The following is a 19,041-nucleotide window of genomic DNA, read 5'->3' on the forward strand; positions in this document are numbered from 1 at the left end:
CAATAGCATTATGCTTAACCCGACCGTATTTCTCGGTCCAATAGCATTATGCTTAACCGCATCTTCTCGAACGGAAGCGGTATCAAATATGTCAATACGGCAAAGTCTCGGTGGGTTTGCAGTTTCTCTAAAAAATCGTGGTTACCGAACCGCAATCACTCCTAATTAAAACGTTAAAACTGCAGGAGTCATAATGAAACTTGCTCCTTTAAAAATAAATCAATAAAACTTTATTATACATTGCCCCCTAAAACTATAAATCCCAAATTGCTCTCCGAAAGCCACGACGACCCACCTTGCCCTCTCGACTTGACCAAAATTTTGTCTCGCTTCGCCCACATCGTCCTATCAGTAACTCCGTCAAAATTGACAATGTGTCACCTGCATTACCCTTCTCATTTTATGCATTATAGGACCCATGTTAGCATTTTGATGGAGTTTTCGAGGAAATTGACAGTGGGGGGCAAAGTATAAACATCAGTCAAATAGGGCAAAGTGTAATTATAACTTCCAAGGGCTAATGTGAAATTTGACCGTAATTTTACAGGAATCGCAGCAATTAAGCCAAAAGAAAAGCAAAAACAATACTGTTATTAAGTAATTTGGCATGGCTGAAGCGAATGTTCATATGACTCCATGACGTACCATTATCCAACACAACTTTCTACATGAAAATTAAACCCAAATACCCAAACAAACAAAAAAATTCACCTAAAGATTATTTGTATTGTGGGAAGAAGCTTGCCTTTTTCTAATATGTACATATTCACACGGCAGTATGAGATAGAAAACCATAACAAAATTATGGTCCATAGAGTAACTCAGTCCCACCTGGTAAGTTTTTATATTTGGCCAAGTTGCTTCTCTTATTTACACATCTTCAAATCATCTAATTAGCATAATGCCAACATCTATACAAGCACAAGAACTAGAGAATCTTTTTTTTTTTTTTGGTCTGAACAAGAACTAGAGTACCGGATCAAACTAATTCCATGATAAGAAGCACGCTGGAAAGTGATGGAGTTACAGTGCAGCATGCTACCTCAGAATATGGACATGTTCTGATGAAAAGATTCCCAGCCGATTTGTTAGCCACATAGTTACAAAGGTGGACCTCTCCATTCCTCACAGTGAGCTGCTTGTTAATGACTCAGAACTGAGAAAAACCAGCATTTGGTAAAGAACCGCATCTTGCCTCAACTGCCAACCTCTTAATAACACCTCGGCATGGGTCAGATCCAAATATAAGGTTTGATATCCCAATTGAACAGCTATTCTTTCCTAGACAACCCTGCAAAAAGGTAATATTCTCAAAATAGGTGATACCAAACGAAAAAAGGCACGAAACAAGAAGCAAAACAACATCGAAACAAAGTGGATTTAAGCAACGCCACTGAACTTGCTCTTATGTCTTATCTATCAGGCCATAGGTATTTAAGGTTACAATCGTTTGAAATTGTTACCAGAACATGGCATTGCCAGTGACTGGTGACATCATTCAGTGGAACTTCCATCACTTTATTCAGAAACAACTAAATCTGTTAGTGAGTCCCTTGCTTTATTTTTTAACAGTGTCAACTTACAGTCCAAAACTCTACAATGAAGAGAATCTCACATTCTTCGACCACAGGAATAGTTTCTATTTGAAGAAGTGAATGCCCTATTCAATCAAACGGAATTTTAATATAGAGAACATACATTTGAGTGACGATAACGAGATATGAGAAAAGAGCAAGTTGTCCAACTAAGAAAAGGGGCCAACCAAATTCTTACAGCAAAAAGCATTACAGTTAAATAATAACTCCCAGCCAATCTATGAAAATCAAACAAAAGGTAGCTCCAGAGGCCTCCTTTGTACCAAAAAAGAAGAAACAAAAATCAAACAGTGAATGTCCCTAAAATGCTCAGATAAAACAAAGCCCACAAAGACACCAAAAACCTGCTCCAATCCCAAAGGAAATCCACATCTTCCCTCTTATCTTAAAAATTTCTGGTGTTTCTTGAAAAAGAATATAAAAAAACAAATAACCATTTAGACTGCAGAACATAAAAGAGTGAAAACCTTGTTCACAGCACATTGCATCGAACGACATGATTTGCTCCTCTCCAGTCATGCACATAAAAAAAGGAACAGGGGTTTCTTGGAATGTTCGAAGGAAAAAAGACAGTATTAAGGCCTACCAGCATGCAGTTTTTCTGGTTATCACCAAATTAATCTTATAGATAAATTTACTAAAGCTCTGCAAGCAAACTTGTGCCCCTTTTAGTGGTAATTACTAATTATCCAAAGCGTAGTAATCACATTAGTTCAACACTCAGGCCACAAAGTACATGAAATGTTCAAGTGATACTCAATGCCCATTGCGAAGCAGATACCACGTTTATATGAATTTACTGGAGATGATCTAAAACATCATTACCTCAGAGACTATGGACAATGAATTGGCTGCATGACAATTGCCTCTAGCAAAGCTCTGGCAGCTACCTTGAGGAGTACCATAGCTAGCAAATTCTATGGAAGTAATCATCATCCCATCTTGACACTGCAAATGCATTTCTGGTCTCAGATCATTTACTGCAATTTTTCCATCAATAAAGTCTGGATCGAGCCACTTCTGGACGGGTGGGTAATGAGACTCTGACACTTGAGCACAGATGACTCGGGTTGCACGCAACTTGATTGAAATCTCAAATGGATTCCCTCCAGTTTCCTCCAAGATAACAAGTAAATTACTGGAAGCCTGTAACCATGACCGTGGTATGTGGTACCTGGAGAATAACCAATTCTGGCTATGTTTAACAACTAAACTTATTTACTATTTATTCAAGTATAGATTACAAAGGTAGACTCCTAAAGTAAAGGGAACAATTTGAATGAAAGGGTTGCAATAAATTTTTAATAGGGAACTACATTTCTTCAGCCAGATAAAACAATGGTTTCAGCTAGTTTTAATTATTTCATATATTTCCACATAGAAATTTACCAGGTTTGAGTAGGCTTCCCGCAATTGGTTGAGCACTTATCGGAGTTGTATGCCCCACGATAATCACAGATTTCTTGGCATCCATGCTTTGGAGCAACAAGCGTCCAATATCTTCCTATATGGTGGCCGTTGACCCAAGCCTGGCCCTTTCCCATGCTTCCTAAATCAAGAGCAACTGGATCTGTGCCAGCAGGGTTGTCGAAGTACGTCTGCTTTATTTGAAAACAGGAATATTCTTAAATAAATTATATCTTAAGAAATAAATGAGTGATATGCTATGCACTACAACTTGAAGAGACCAACTTCTGATCGTTATTTCAATTTCCAACACCATCCTAATTGGGTTTCAAAAACCTAACTTGTTTACTAGGTCCATTAGATGATCAAAATAAACATAGGCCCATTAGAAAACTAAGCATCTAAAACAATTGCAAAACATAACCCATTTGGTCTATGCGAAGGCCATTGAGATCTGGTCTATATGTGGGTTGAGATGGGGATTCAAGATCTCAACTCAGATATCAATCCATCGGGCAAACCAAGCTACTTCTCTTCCAGAGCCATTAAAAACATGAAGAATTCATCTCAACTCCTGATAACGCACATAAAATTAAGAATTCTGATGATAAATGAAGAAAATACCAGAAAAAGACTAACAATAGACAATTTGTAGCAGGCACTGACAATTTTGAACCTTTTTCCACTCAAAAAGTAGCAACACCTAAGCATAGTGCTCAGGTGAAATGAAGTTGTGTTCCCTCCCTACCAACTAGGGTCCATTTGAATAAGGAGCCACGTTATATTAAAGGTATTTTAGAGCCAAGAAAAGATCAGTGGAAAACATGGATAATCCCTAATCATTACAAAAGCAAAGGAATAGATGCTTCACATATAAGTTTTCATAATGTAACTTTTCTGAAGAATTGATTTACCTTGTACCAGGTAAACGTGGATGGAAAAGCATCTAGGGACAGCTCAGCCCAATCTGCCTTCTCATTTTCTTCTATGGTGTATATTTTCAAGAACTCACCCTTAAGCCCAACCTATAATCAAAACAAATTAACATCCACCCGACAACTTTAATACTTTTGACAGATAAGAGCTTGCAAAATAAATTTATTTCACAAAAGACGAGATCAAGGTATTAGATGCAATAGCCGTGTTATAAGAAAGGTAAACAGAATTTGGTTTTGGAAGCAGTGACAAAAACGAGACAAAGAATGTCTGTATTCTTATGAGCTTCAAACCATTTCCAATTTTGCAAAAGGCAAATTCGAATACCTATTTGGCATTGAAAATTGTTCCATAGAGTTACTAAACGTCTTGAGTTCCAACTCTTAATGCAGACAATAAACCCCTCTTTATTCTGTTAAGAAACCATGGGTAGAACTTGCCCCAAAAAACCAGCTTGTACGGAAAGGGTGCCCATGAGCTTTAATCTAGGATATGCTATTTTTCCAATGTGGGATCATGCGTCCTACCATATTCCATGCAAAAGTATTCACTAAATGAGAGAACCAGGTCCTGATCAAGACTTTAACATTTCCTAACTTTGTCATACATGAGCTTAAGATTGCATGTTGTAGATTTAAAATAATGAAGATGAGGAAAGATTTTTTCTCGCATTATTAACTCAAAACAAGTGCCACAAACAAATGAATGAGACAAAATTTTCCCATCTTCAAATTTGAGTTTGCTGGAGCTACAGATCTATAATGTGGGAGTAATCACCCAGCTGAATTAGTAAATATTTTCAGGAATTCACATTTGTACGAATAGTAATTACCATTGCAATGCATATTAGAAGCTGATATTGCCCCCAATTCTATTATACTGAAGAATGCAACTTTAATATACGAATATCCAAATTTCAAGGATTAGATCATGGACACTCTTGATTTAGGTCCATATGCCTTATAAATGTTTAAATGAGATTTCGATAAAGTGCTGATATGTTGTGCCTGAAAATCTGCAATTTGATACCCGCATTAAGATCTATTTAATAAATGGGCAAAGGTGCAGATAGAACTTATAAGTTGGCAGCATGTAATCAGTATAACCAAGCAAATAACCATTTAACTTAGAAGGATTGTTTGGAAAGGGGAAAAAAGATAGAAGACGAAAACTCACAATGGAATTCACTACTACATCACATACCTGGTAAGTCCATAACAACTTTGTGAGGTCAATATCCCCATTTTTAAAGCCGGTTAGTTTAACCTGTCCTCTGAATCCAGCCCCATCTCTCTCCAAGAAAGCACCATAGTTCTGTATAATAATTATCAAATCATATGACATGAATGGAGTCAGTAACACCATCCCTTGGGGCCACGTAGATCCAAAGGAATAAAGACAAACAGCTTATGTAGATTTTTTTTTTTCCTGAGGAAAAGAGAGAGGATATTAAGAAGAGAAGGGGATGCAATGAAAGTGGACCAGAGGTGCAAATGAAACAACATGCCACATACAATAAACAGAAACACCAAGTCCAAATAAAATTACAAAACAACACCAACCAGGCAGAAACAGAAAACAAACCAGCCAACCTACAATCAAAATCCTCAGAAATATCAGCTCCCCAATCCATATTCAGAAGGAAATGAACGCAGTCAAAAACCCAAGAACAAACTGAGGCCCAAAGCAAGGCATAGAATCTGGCCTTCTCCCACAGGAAGTCCACTCTCCCCGGCTTTACCCTCGGAAAACTCTCAATAAATAGAGAGTAGCAAGAAGAAGGCAGCACCAACTCAATCTAGCTAGATGAAAAAGCTTATACCACACTCTCACGGCGTGAAATTTAAGAGCAGAAATGTAAATGACTGCTTTGAAACCAAAGCAAGGCGCAAGCTACAAGTTCCTAATTCAAGGACAGATTGGGTATGTTACTTAGTTCATGATAGTATAGGTACCACCCTTAGGACTTCACTAGGATGTAGGTTTATTCAAGTGAGATGGTAGCTCACTTCTTTTCCAGGCTACTACCTCAGAAAGTTACTCCTTCACTTAGCAGTTAGCACCTACAGAAGAATAAACAACCTCATTCATTAAGACTTGCAAACCATTCCAACTTGTCTTTTGAGAAAGGAAATGCATATATTCTTACACTTCTGTGAGTTCCATCTTACGAGCACTTTCAGTGAGATCTAACAAACATCAGTGAGACTCTTCCTGTGTTATTAAGGTGCAAAAAGTCTCTCTTCTATCCTTTGAAATATAGGCCAAACCATGTCCCAGTTTTAGACTTGATCCTCACTAACCAGATTCTATCCTCCTGATACAAACTACTTAAAAAATCGACCCACCCAAAGCGTAGTTATTTAAAATTTGTTTACCTGTTATAAGAAGTTCCTCATATATATAAAATTCCTAGATCTCTCTCACACTCTGTACATATATATACAGTTTCTGTTATCCGGATGTCCGCAGGATATTATCGTGCGGATGCTATTGTAAACAGGCAGGAAAGCAGGGAGGTGAAGTACAAAATACATGGCGCCTGCACGATAATAACGTACAGATGTCCGCATAGGAGAATTTCTATATATATATAAAAGAGAGAGAGAGAGAGAGAGAGAGAGAGAGAGAGAGAGAGAGAGGAATCAATTTCTTTTAGGGTCTCATCTCATCTCTCCCCACTTGTCCCCCTTTACTTCCACCAATTACTTTACATCCAAAGGCTTCGTGAGAACACATAACATTGGTTCTGAACATGCTAAACTTTTTACCTGCAATCCCACTGTCTGAGATAACAACACCAAATCATTGTATCCCTTGAGAAACTTAACAGGTTGCTCCACCTTGACCCAATGACCAATGACACTGCCTTCAATAAATATTGCAATAACACATATATTAGACAAACCAATAGACAATAACGGTTAGAGAGCATATGAAGGAATAATATGCACTGCCACATTGAAGAAATCATATATCTGCAGTAGTTTGTTAGTATGAAAGTCCCAGAAGAAGTAGATTAACTTGAGTCAATTACGCATCTTCATGGGGACAAGAAAACAACCGCAATGATATTCATAGGAATATAAAACACTGATGTATTCAAAAGGAATAGTTACTCAGATTCGTGAGTATATGAATGAATATCAACAATCATAAGAGCTACGTCTTATAACCATAACAGCAAGGTTATAGCTTCTTGAGACTCCTAACAAACAACTACAATTACCCATTATTAGGTGTGAACTTAGAACATATATTATTATGACGAGACTCACTCGCCACGTCAACACAATACCCCAAAACGATTAGTCACTAAGGTCTTCCCATAATCGCTCCAATGACCCAGATCAAAATGGCACATATCGTAGGGCTTGGCATATTTTTTCCTTGTATCGTGACTCTAGTGCTTTAAATTGACTACTAATATCCTCTTTTCTGGATGTTCATGAAAACTGGTGGGGTCACGATGATGAATAAGTATCAGCAGGAACAGCCCTTTAAAATGATTCCACAAAGCTAAATATCTCTTGATAATTCTTTTACATATCTTCCCTAGCTCATTCCACTTCTTTCTTAATGAGCCACATATTAATACAAATCTTTCCATTTTCCAGATCATAATTGCTCTAGTGAATAACTAAAGAAAATAGACAGATGCTCGTTCACGAATGGATAAACCTATATTTTTACAAGATGCATCATAGTCAGAACTACCATCACCTGTAAGCTGACCATTAACAAATACACGTAACACATCACGCATGCTATCAATTGCAACTGCTGGACTAATCTTGCTTTCCTCCCAAAAGGAGATGTCTTCATCTGAAACAAAGATTCTGCATTCCACAAGTGAATTAATAGGTATTGACAAATATCAAAGAGTTTTGAAAAGAAAAGTTAACTTGCTCAAAATAAAATTTGACATGAGTTGATTTAAGAACTGTAGGTACATTAAACACTAGCAATCTCCATCAGAGGGATGAAAATCAAGAGAATGAATTTTGAAACCTGCGCTATCATTATGCAACACATGAAATTCCAACCATATAATTGGAAATCAAATATTGGTTACAAATTACAGTTGACAACTACTAGATGCCAAAACGCAGTTACTATGAATGTTTCTTTATTTTCAATGACTGAAAGGATAAAGGATGTAAAATCCCAAATGACTGGGTAGCTACAACCCAGTTATCACTTTGTTCCGTCATAGAACAGTATTTTTTTAATGCCAATCAGAAAATGTTAATGAAATCAAATAAGAAGTGAAAGGCCACATAGGTGGAAGGCAAGGAGAAAGAAGTCACAATTTGATATGTTATGCCAGGCAGGAAATGTTAATGTTTGTTATGTTATGCCACACAAAACTCATCCTATCCAACAAACCTGATCCACTTGTAGAGCTGTATTCAATAATATAGATGTACCTGGTTATATGCCAGAGATAATCAGAAAGGTCTTTCGTCACATTTAAATGCTCCAATATTCCTTGAACTGTAAAATTATTCTCGCTCCAAACACTGATTGGCTCTTTTACAGTCATCCACGATTTGGTGATAAACAAATCTTCATTCTTGGTAATGAGTTGTTGTCGTGTAGATATACCTGAGTAAAGAGGCAAATCGAACTCTACACTTTTGATGGTAGTTTGTGCCCCAACCTGCCCAAACATTGGAACGAAAAAACAAAACAAAACAAAAAAGACTCAGAGAAAACCACTTAAAAGCTTGTTATAGGCTAACATAAGCACAACTGTGATATTATCTTCATTTAAGCAGTTCTTAATTGACAAGGATCATTCTAGATGAATTTACCCATAAATTATTTAGAGATACTAAGAACTAAACTTCATTGAAGTACCTAACTGATGAAGGGAGACATGCAACTCACCGCATCAATATAATTTGTATGCTAAAAGAATCACTGGAACCATTAGGCAAGAATGTTTATGGTTTCATATAGAATCAAAATATCCTGTTCTTTCTATTTCACAGGGGTTTGGAGGAATTTCCGCGTATGGTCACTCCAAGCAGGTTGGTAAATATTCAATTCAGCTCATCACAACAGCTTGGCTGTTGAGCTCAAGTTATAGTATCAACAAATTATTAATAGCTTCAATTAAAATTTCATTCAGAACGCAGTACATCACTGAAATTTCAATGCAGGTCATATGATGTGATATATGCTCCCAACAGGTTGTGCAATGTCAAATAATGCAACCATACCTTGGCAGTGTTGAACACCACGTTCCGGCAGTCTGGCAAAATACTGACTGACCATGGTGGTAGGTTATACTTTTGACCAAGAAATGTTACAGAAGCTGCTTTATGTTCATCGATGTTTGCGAGGAATGCGGAGCAACTGATTTGAGTTCCATACCAAGTAATGTTCAGGCCTTCATGGTGAGTTTTGATACGGTATACATGTGCCTGAATCCAAAACAGAAATTATCTTGAAGGTAGGACTAACAAAACTCCAAAACGACCCACAGAAAAATGATGCCAATGGAACATCACTGTTTCTGACATTAGTCACATGTAAAAGACCTGAGGATGGAACGGTAAAATATTGGGAAACTTCTCTAGTGCGGTTCTATATGTCTAACAGAACGTTTTTTTTTTTTTTCCTTTCATGGAGCTGTTTAACTCTAGATGGCAAATTCTCCCCCATGGAGAAAATTTTGAAAGAGTGAAAGAAACTTTTAACAGACAATATATCTCAAACTACTTATTTCATTTCAATTAGGAAAGCAAGTGCTCTAAGAAGATCCACCGTTTACATGAGACTACAATGACAAAGTAAATTATTTAAAATCAGACATTTTTTTTAAAAAAACACGGAATGGTTTATTCTTTTGTCTATGTGTGTGTGTGAGAATTTAGGGACACTTGCAAATATAAGCAGTTAAGAACTGGATCATCAGATCACTAGTTTCTCTTTACAACTACCTCTATGAGGTCCTGATAAAAAGTCTAAGAAGAAATACATGCTATGGAGAACATGATAGGTGACAAATCACGACGACTACCACTCAAATAAAGAAGATGCATATATTGATTATAATTTATATCAAATTATCAAGACCAGACAACTATGTAGATAAGCGCACTTATTACAGCAAGAACACATAACTCAAGGTTTGGCTGAAACCTCTTGCTTTGGTCCCAATTTTATATAATGCGGTGAATCAGCAGCAACAAGAGCAGGTTCACAGAGCTTTATAGCAGCATGTAGATCCTTCAAATGTCCCCATTTAGGATCACTCAGCAGACCTAGTTAATAAATCAGTACATTTATTGGATTCAGTAATGTAGCAATTATGCTAACTTTTCATTATAATATAATCCACAGGAAACTCATTATGACTCAAACGGAAGGGCTTGCACATGCACTGAGAGAAAATGAAGCACCCAGAGGATTAAAATGTAGTCATTTTGACCCAGTTTAACCTACCATATTCATCAATTGGAGCATCATAATCATAACTGGTAATATAAAAGGGGCCCCCAGAAGTCCGCCCAAAGTTTGTTCCACCAAAATACTGCAGCCACACAGCAGGGTTGTCAAGATACAGCATTCGCATATAGTTAATAGGAGCATAAATAAGACATAACTCAACGACATGTAATTTGACAGCAAACAAAGTAGGGAAATCAGTCCATATTTCAGCTGTAGCTATTTCCCTTATTGCCAAAAAGTAATAACTTCTGAACCCTGCCTAGCTCATGTAGATGTTTGACTATTGTCCCATCCCATGATGGTACTAGTTGGTCCCTATCCATCCAGCTATAGAAACCTTAACTTTGTACTTCTTTCACTAACATTAAAAGCACTGAAGAAGGCAATTATGGAATCATTTTGGCCCCAAAGGAAACAAAACATTTCGGTCACAGCAAAAAAATGCAAAATAAAGTTTAGCAGCATAATGACACCACCCAAGACATGTCAAACAGATTTACGTATCAAACTTTTTATCTTGCATATGACATACAGTTCCATGCACTTTTCCATGCACTTTTATCAAACTAAATCAGCAGTGCATATATGGGTTGTCCTTGTACCATATAATAATTCTGAAAGCTCCCTCCGCGTTGGTAAAAGCGTGCTACTGCAAATGCAAGATCTTCAACAGGCCTGTGAGGTAATCTTCCACCCCATGACGCATACCTTTAAAAAATGAATGTAAAAAGGTTAGACAACCACTGCAAGAAGCAAAACGTGTAAAACCCCAAGGCGAGGACAGAATTCATTTTGGGAGGATGTGTGTGTTTGGAATTATTCATTGCGTACCATTTCTTCCTGTCTTTATAGGATTTTCCTGGTCTCATAATGTGTCCAAGCTGGCAAGAAAGTGATAACTTGTTGGTAGGTGTTTTTTAGCCTCTTTTGGAGATTATTGGAAAAATAAGAGACTCTTTGAGGGCAAGGAGGAAGTAGCAGAGTTGCATTGGGATAGAAGTTAGAAATAAAGTTTTGCTGCTCTATGGGCTTCTTAGTCAAAGAAACTGAAGAACATTCCCTTCTGTGTGATTCTTCTGGACTGGGGAGAGTGTTGTATTCAATATAATTTGTGTTTTTTTTGAGGTCGTTGATATATTTTTTGAGGGATTTATCAACCATCTTTTTTGTACTATATTTTTAGCAACACAATGTGAGCCCTTATTATATTATAAAAATAAATAATTCAAAGTTGGAGGCCTAATACAAATACATAGATTTAAAGAAAGTAAGGCCAGCAAATTCATGGTGTATCAGCATACCATCCATCCCAATCTTCTGTCCACAGTGTTGGTTTGTTATAGGAATTTGGCCTGTAACCATCGCAATAATATCCATTGCATGCATCTATCTGTGAAAAACAAAAACTATTTATACATAGATTACAGCCATGCAGAAATTTCTAAACCTTATGGGCTTTCACAAAACAAAGTGCATTTAATTACTTGTCCTATCCGTCACATCTTGTTGATTTTTAATACTTGTCAACTTTCATTTTTCAGTGCAATATAACATTCATAAGCATTGGTGACAAATGGACACACAACACAAGGTAAAGGCCTTACAAGACTTCCTGGAGCATCAACTTGCTTGCACATGACCCATGGAACCCCAGCACCGAGAGCTAGAGCCATCTCAGCAGCCCACTTAACATATTCTTTCCCTTTCTGGCCAAATGAGCTTTCAATATTTCCATATTCATTTTCAATCTGATACAAATTTCATTGAAGCCTCATTAAAAGCATATATGAGTAAAGCCATTTGAAATAATGAAAAAATATAAATAAATCTTATCACGAATGAGCTTATTTAAAGAAAAACTTCATCTGTATTCATCCTGAGCAAGCAGGAATGGAGAAAGAACAGATTTAAATATCTGAATGGGAATGGAAATATGTACTCAGTGCGTGAGTCACCGTGGGAAATATTGCGTGAAACAAAACCCCACGCATCCAAGTCATGGTTATAGAATGGCCTTCACACCAGACATAGGTATGACCCCAACTGAGAATAATGCATGATGGACAGAATATGATATCCACAACTTATAGCAATCCCATTCCTTCTATTATTCTGCTTTCAACTTGCAATTCTCACAATCCAAACAGGGCCCTAAGATCTCATGTAGATAAATAAGCTCAAACAGCCAATCTATGTAATGTTCCAATTGAACTTCAAAATTCTCTTACAACCTGCAGCATAATAATTGGACCACCTTGCCAAGAAAATAGTTTTTCCTCTCGCATCAGATCCACCATCTTTTTAACAAAACGCTGCATTTCCTCCTGGAGAAAAAACAAAGCAGCATAAGATGTCAAAACCACCACTACAAACTGCAGTCTACAGACTGATCAATTCAATGTGTAATTCTACATCAATCCTAACAACACCAGAACAACTCACAACAACTTTTCAGGAAACATTATGTAAAATTTCCCACATTAAAATACTAGTTATATGGGATTGACCAAACCTGTATAACTCAGGAGTAGATAGTGGATTAGAATTTTTTTCTAAAAAAAATTAGCATATATAATAATTTTTTTTTAATAGAAAAGATTTTTATTAACAAAGAAACAAAGGATGTACAAAAGCAGGAACAAGAACCACTAAGACCTATGAAGCTACAGGCACCCACAATGAAACAAAAACAATGAAGCTACAAATTCCAACAAACGAAACAAAAACAGAAAGAGATACAGAAAGCATATATAATATATACATAATAACAATTATCAATTAGGGGATGTAAATAGAAATCTAGAGATAGTCCTATCATTTGTGTTCTTTTTGCATGAAGTGGCTGAATAGAGTTTTGGATGCATAGGACAGTATGAAATGTTCAATTAAAATAAAAACAAAATAAAAACAAAACAAGAAAGTACTGCAAAAGCACAAGTAATATGAATGTGCAAGTGCAGAAACACTTAGGTGCACTGAACCTTAAAAGGCGCATTGTCTGTTCGAAACACTATTCCAGGGATGTCACGCAACCACACTGGGAAGCCTCTGCAATATAGTCAGTTCAAATAAGAGGAAAATTTTCAAATAATTATATACAAGTACCAAATTAATAGTTTTATCAACATCTTATCAAAAAAAACATTTTATTTTAACTTCGACTACAACTTGTTAAGACATTTTATTTTCCCAAGCAATTATTGATACCACAAAAGGTAGAAGGCTTTTTCTGTGGAAAGAACCTATAACACACTAAAAGTACAATAAGAAGTTACGCACTACCGTATATCATGCAACATACAAATAGACATGATAAAAGGGCATCATTTTCTTTAAATGGAGTGTAAGGAGGAAGGGAACTTGTAAAAAGTTGAAAACAGAATGGGAAAGAAGTAGAGACCCAAAATTCCACTTTGCAGTTCCTTTATATAAATTCTTTGACACCTATTCTCTTTGATTTATTAATAATTACACAATGAAATACATGAATGACTCTTCAATCACCTAGAAGTGTCTAGGAATTTTGAACAGTTTTGCATCATTTTCTTACTGAAGTAATTTAGCAATTATTTACTTCAAATGTACTGTGGACTGAGTTGCAGATGCTAACTTTTAGAAGTGTTTATGTATAAATATTTCAATACCTATTCCCTTCACTTCATGACAGTACATTGTTCTATATTATACAATTTAACACCAACATAATTCACTACCTTGTACTCTTGAATTTCAAATTTACCATAAACATGGTAGACGGCATTCAGTTACAGAAACCAACCACTATCTCATGTGCAATGAACCTAGCAGACACTAAAGTACAATAAGAACTATTGTATATCATGCAACACATAAATAGAGAGAACAACAAGGCACCATTTTTCCTAAAAGGTGTTGTAAGTAGGAAGGTAACTTGTAAAAAAAAAATTGGGAAAGAAGTTGAGACCCAAAATTCCACTCAGCGCAGACATAAGGGCCTATGCGTAGATGGAGATAAAGTCCACTGGCTCCCACTAAATTTGCAAACTTGACGATGTCATATCTCCCCTCGAAGTTGTACTGAACAAGTTATTCAGAAAATTTTCAGCAAAAATAAATGCATCCTATTTAAGACAACCATAAGGGTATCACCCCAGACTAGCTGTAGAAAAAGTTATGGCACCTGTCCTCTCTTGGGCTCATGGCCACTCCAAAATGCATAAGTTTGGATCACATCTGCCCCACCTTCCTTACTCTTTGCAATCAGATCAGGCCACATCTGACATCATGTTTAAGGCTTAAGATTTGTTCAAAACAAAAAGTAACATGTTTGTATCATCTGTGAAAGGTAGTAAATGTATCCCAAAAAACAAAAACAGAAAGAAAAAAAACAAATATTGATACAGAACCCTCTAATCAGGCTCGTCAGCAGCCCTCTACATAACGACCATACAATTATGAAAAATATGCAATAAAAACAACGAGCAATTCTATTGGGACCCATCAAATCGCTAACTAGGCCCAAAACTCTCTCTACACCACATTTCACGTTAACAAAGTAGTGTTGGGTCTAGTTAGCAAATTTATGAAAACTATGACTGATTTAGTAGATTTTATGTTTTTTGACTTCAAGTGTCCCAAGAACTACTTAGAACCCAAAATTCAAATTGTTTCCTCAACAAGCTTGATACAGAAGAAGAAAAAAACAAATGAATATTGAATTTGTTTGTCAAACCATAACATGTAGAAGCAGAAAAGCTATGGCGGAATTTTTGAGGGAGTGAAGTACCTCGGGAGTGGCGCGAGGGTAGTGGATGCCAGCAGATATGAGCATGCGGCGCTTTCCATCGATGATCAGAGCTCTGTGGTCGTAGCTCACGTTGAATGGCTTGAAGAACGTCTCGGCGGCGGCGAACAAAGCAAATTGAATTGCCAGGCAGAGTAACAACACACATCGAATCCAAGGCCTGCCTCTTTGAGCAACCATTTCCTTTCCTCTCTCCGCCTCCGCTTCTCTGTGAGTGTGTGTGTGTGTGTGAGAGAGAGAGAGAGAGAGAGAGAGAGAGAGAGAGAGAGAGAGAGAGAGTTGGGGAAGAAGACTGATGGTGGGGAAGAAGACTGATGGTGAGGTCTGGGAAGGAAACTATCGGAGTAAGCAAAGAAGTGGATGTACCATCTTGTTCCCTTACCTAATATGTCGACACCTGTCACTACGGCAGAAAAAGAAAAGAACTCAATTTTACTCAGACTCCTTCAGGTTTGGCATAATTACAGCAAGACGCCGCAAATTTGATTATTACAAGTAAACTTGTTAATTTTCTATTCAAAATTTAATGCTGTCATTGAAAAAAAAAAAATTAGGGAAATTATAGTAAATTTGAAATCAACTTCAAATGACTATATTGCAATAAATCATTTAAAATTTATTTGTTTTCATCCTTTCTTTCTGCGTGTCGTGTATTCCAAATTTTGGCATACATGTATTATAATTGTCTATACAAACAATTTTACCTTATAATGTCATCTAAATTCATAGATTCGTAATCCTTCCATTCAAAAACTCATATGCAAATCCAACATCTCGGCGTAAATTGCAAAATAATAATTTTAAAAAACAAAACTACATGAAACAATTAGGAGGGTGTATTCAATTTAGATTTTAAATGATTTTAAAAGAGTTATAAAGTTGATGGAATTTAATTGAATTTAATTGAGTTTGACTGAATTCTACAAACTCCATATAGATTTTGACTGAATCTGTGTATAGATTTTAACTCAGTTTGTTAGAATTTTATTATTGATTTTAATAGATTTTAGGCGTGATGATGGTGGTGATGGCAATGGCGGTGGCGATAGTGGTTTGTGGGTGCTGGTGAGGGAGGTAGTGATGGAGGAAGTGGGGGTTGTAGTGGTGGTGGCGATGGGAGTGACGTGGTGGTGGTGGAAGTGGGAGTGGCAGCGGTGATGGTGATGATGCTGGCAGTGTTTGCGGTGGTGGTGACAATAGGGGTGATGGTAAAGGTGGTTGTAGTGGTGGCAATGGGGGTAAGGTTGGTGGTGGGGCTGGTAATGAGGACGACGGTGGGTGGTGGTGTCACTAGTAATGGGGGCGACGGCAGGTGGTGGTGGTGGCGACGAAAGTGACGGTGGTGGTGAGACGACAATGACTTTGGTGGTGGTGGCAGCGGTTGTGGTGATTGTCAGGATAAGATGGTAGTAGTAGAAGTGGTGAAATCATATCTTGAGAATAAAAATAATATATCTATTAAAATCTTTTGGGGGAAGCAAAGATTTGTCATGGCCCAATTTAATTCTTTTGTGAAATTACAATTTTGCCCTTGGGAGTAGGGTACTTTGGTCACTTTTTAGTCCAGAAGGATTTTGGGGAAATGAGTGGCATCGTTGTGTAGAGCTCGCTCTCACGAGTTCGTAGACACGTAGTGAGCCCAAATTGGAGTTTTAACGAAAAAGTTGTGGTCAACGGAAATGCAGTGGCACAACCGTAAATGTTTCAAAGTTGGATTTTTGAAACAGACCAATCTTTCTCTCTCTCTTCTCCATCTCTCCCCGACACTCTCTCTCTACACGCGCGGCAACAATTTTCCGAAGGCAATTTCGTCGCCTTCCGGTGTTCGATTCAAGTGAAATTGGTTGCAAAAGTTTTGCATCGATGTTCTCTATCTAACCCACCCATTTTCCCAGCTCAAAAACCCAGGGAAATTAAACTGGAACGATTGCAAGTTCAGTATTTTCGTAGTTTTCGACTCCGTTTTCTATGACTCCGGCCTCCATTTTCGTCTAGTGAGGTATGAAACATCATCTACTCTTCATGATCTATTCGTTTATGTATGTATTGTAGATTGATTTTGAGGTTCTATAGATCGTTCAAAATACCCATTTTTGGCCGACGGTTTCGGCTCCGTTCGGGCTAGTTTTTGGCCGTGGTCCAAGAACAAAAGTTGATCCGCTAGTTAGTCTGAATCTATTGGTATAGATATTGTAGGGTGTTTCGAGAATTTTCTAGTAACCGGAATTTTCTCAAGACACCCACACACTATCGGCGGCAGGTGGAGGCGCGTGGGCCATTGGGTGGCAACCCATTGTTGTCTCGAGCTCAACTGTATGCTCGGATTCGAATTTGGTTATCGTATGACAGTCGAACGGATATTACGCCTAATAGGCGACATCCGAGTTTGATAGGTTCTGACCGTTGGATCGGTTCCAACTTCAAATATGTTGTTCTCTGTACATTTAGGATCTTGTGGGAACTTGCGGATCGAGAATCAGAGTCTCGGATACTCCAAATCAATTATTCTAAGGTTGGTCGAAGCAATCGCCTTCCGATCGTGCGATTAGCTTACATCCAACCGCTCGATCGAGACCAAACTTATATGACGTATTAAGTAGGCTTTGTTGAACCCGTATGAACTTTAGGATCGAAAATCGGGGGTCGTGGGTCCCGCAGGCCTAGTTGAATAATATGGGAAGTTTGACCCCTCAATTGACCATGAGTCTTTTGAGGTAGTTTCACCCTTCGAAAAGTACTAGAATGACCTTAAACAAGTCTTGATTGTTATTTGAGTTATTTTGACTATGTTGGAATTATGAGATTATATTATTGATTTTTGAAGTTCATGAAATATTTGAAGTTATGGAATATATGATTATGGGATGCTTGATTAATTGGTTGTGAAAGCTAGTCTTGGGACTCGGTTATGATTATTAGGAAGTAAGTGGACCTTGTTTTAATTGAGCGTTACTTTTCCAATATGGAATTGCATGGATAAATGAGATTTGATTTAGAACTTGGCTTATTTGGTTTATTGATGTTTTATATATGAGTAATGCTATTTAGACACACAACATTGACCACCTTAGCTGACCACCTTATGTGGCAACTGATGTGTCATGCCATGTCAATTAATGAATGTTACCATGAGTCTACTTACTAGGAACGCTAGGGTTTTTTGACATGGCGACATTCATTAATTGACTTGGCATGACACATCAGTTGCCACATAAGGTGATCAGCTAAAGTGGTCAATGTTGTGTATCTAAATAGCATTACTCTTTATATATGTTATGACTGTGATTTTATTAGAATGTGATATGGTTTTTATGGTTATCATTAAAATATATGGATTGGGTGATATGGGTTTGATTATGAAAGTGTTTTATAGATTGTCTTACATATATATATACTTTGGATTATTTTGATTATTGAGACGATGAATATTTTGGGTCTTTATGGAATTTATGCTTGTGAAAATTTATTTTCTATATTATGAATAAATATTTGGGTACATTGGAATATTGAGAATTTGGGAAAATGGAATTAAGGGAGGGTATATTATTTTTATATTATATATATGGGTTGTGAATCTCACCATCATATGTACCTTTCCTGGTTACTATACCCACACGTGGTGTTAAATTTTCCGGCGTGTGGGCTCCCTTGTATACTAGTTACCTTACCCACATGTGGCGTTGGACTTTCCGGCGTGTGGACTCACTTGTTAGTACTTTATCACATGTGATGTTGGATTTTCCGGCATGTGGTAAAGCAGTCTATGCGCGTAAGACATGGTTTGGTTTAGCCACACGTGGCGTTGGATTTTCCGGCGTGTGAGCTCACTTAGTTACTATCACTTTATCACATGTTGAG

At 37.2% G+C, this 19,041-nt stretch overlaps 1 protein-coding gene across 2 annotated transcripts; it reads right to left on the minus strand.

Annotated features, from left to right (window-relative positions):
• Positions 1-570: 570 nt before the first annotated feature.
• Positions 571-15,533, minus strand: BGAL9 (beta galactosidase 9). Of its 2 annotated transcripts, none has more exons than XM_021978426.2 (19): positions 15,166-15,533; positions 14,560-14,655; positions 14,344-14,456; positions 13,382-13,448; positions 12,632-12,724; positions 12,005-12,148; positions 11,702-11,790; positions 11,003-11,108; positions 10,395-10,482; positions 10,092-10,213; positions 9,167-9,370; positions 8,369-8,601; positions 7,662-7,777; positions 6,710-6,807; positions 5,142-5,252; positions 3,917-4,027; positions 2,985-3,193; positions 2,421-2,769; positions 571-1,291 (listed from the first exon to the last, which is right to left on the minus strand). In XM_021978426.2, the coding sequence occupies exons 1-19, from the start codon at positions 15,361-15,363 to the stop codon at positions 1,151-1,153; spliced, it is 2,688 nt and encodes an 895-aa protein (XP_021834118.1). In that variant the 5' UTR covers positions 15,364-15,533; the 3' UTR covers positions 571-1,150. The 2 variants fall into 2 exon arrangements, with proteins under 2 accessions (XP_021834118.1, XP_088102664.1); XM_088246538.1 differs by having other exon boundaries at positions 14,311-14,456.
• Between the last annotated feature and the right edge of the window lie 3,508 nt (positions 15,534-19,041).

The sequence above is a fragment of the Prunus avium genome, chromosome 1, assembly GCF_965620075.1.
Source record: "Prunus avium chromosome 1, drPruAviu1.hap1.1, whole genome shotgun sequence".
NCBI lineage: Eukaryota > Viridiplantae > Streptophyta > Magnoliopsida > Rosales > Rosaceae > Prunus > Prunus avium.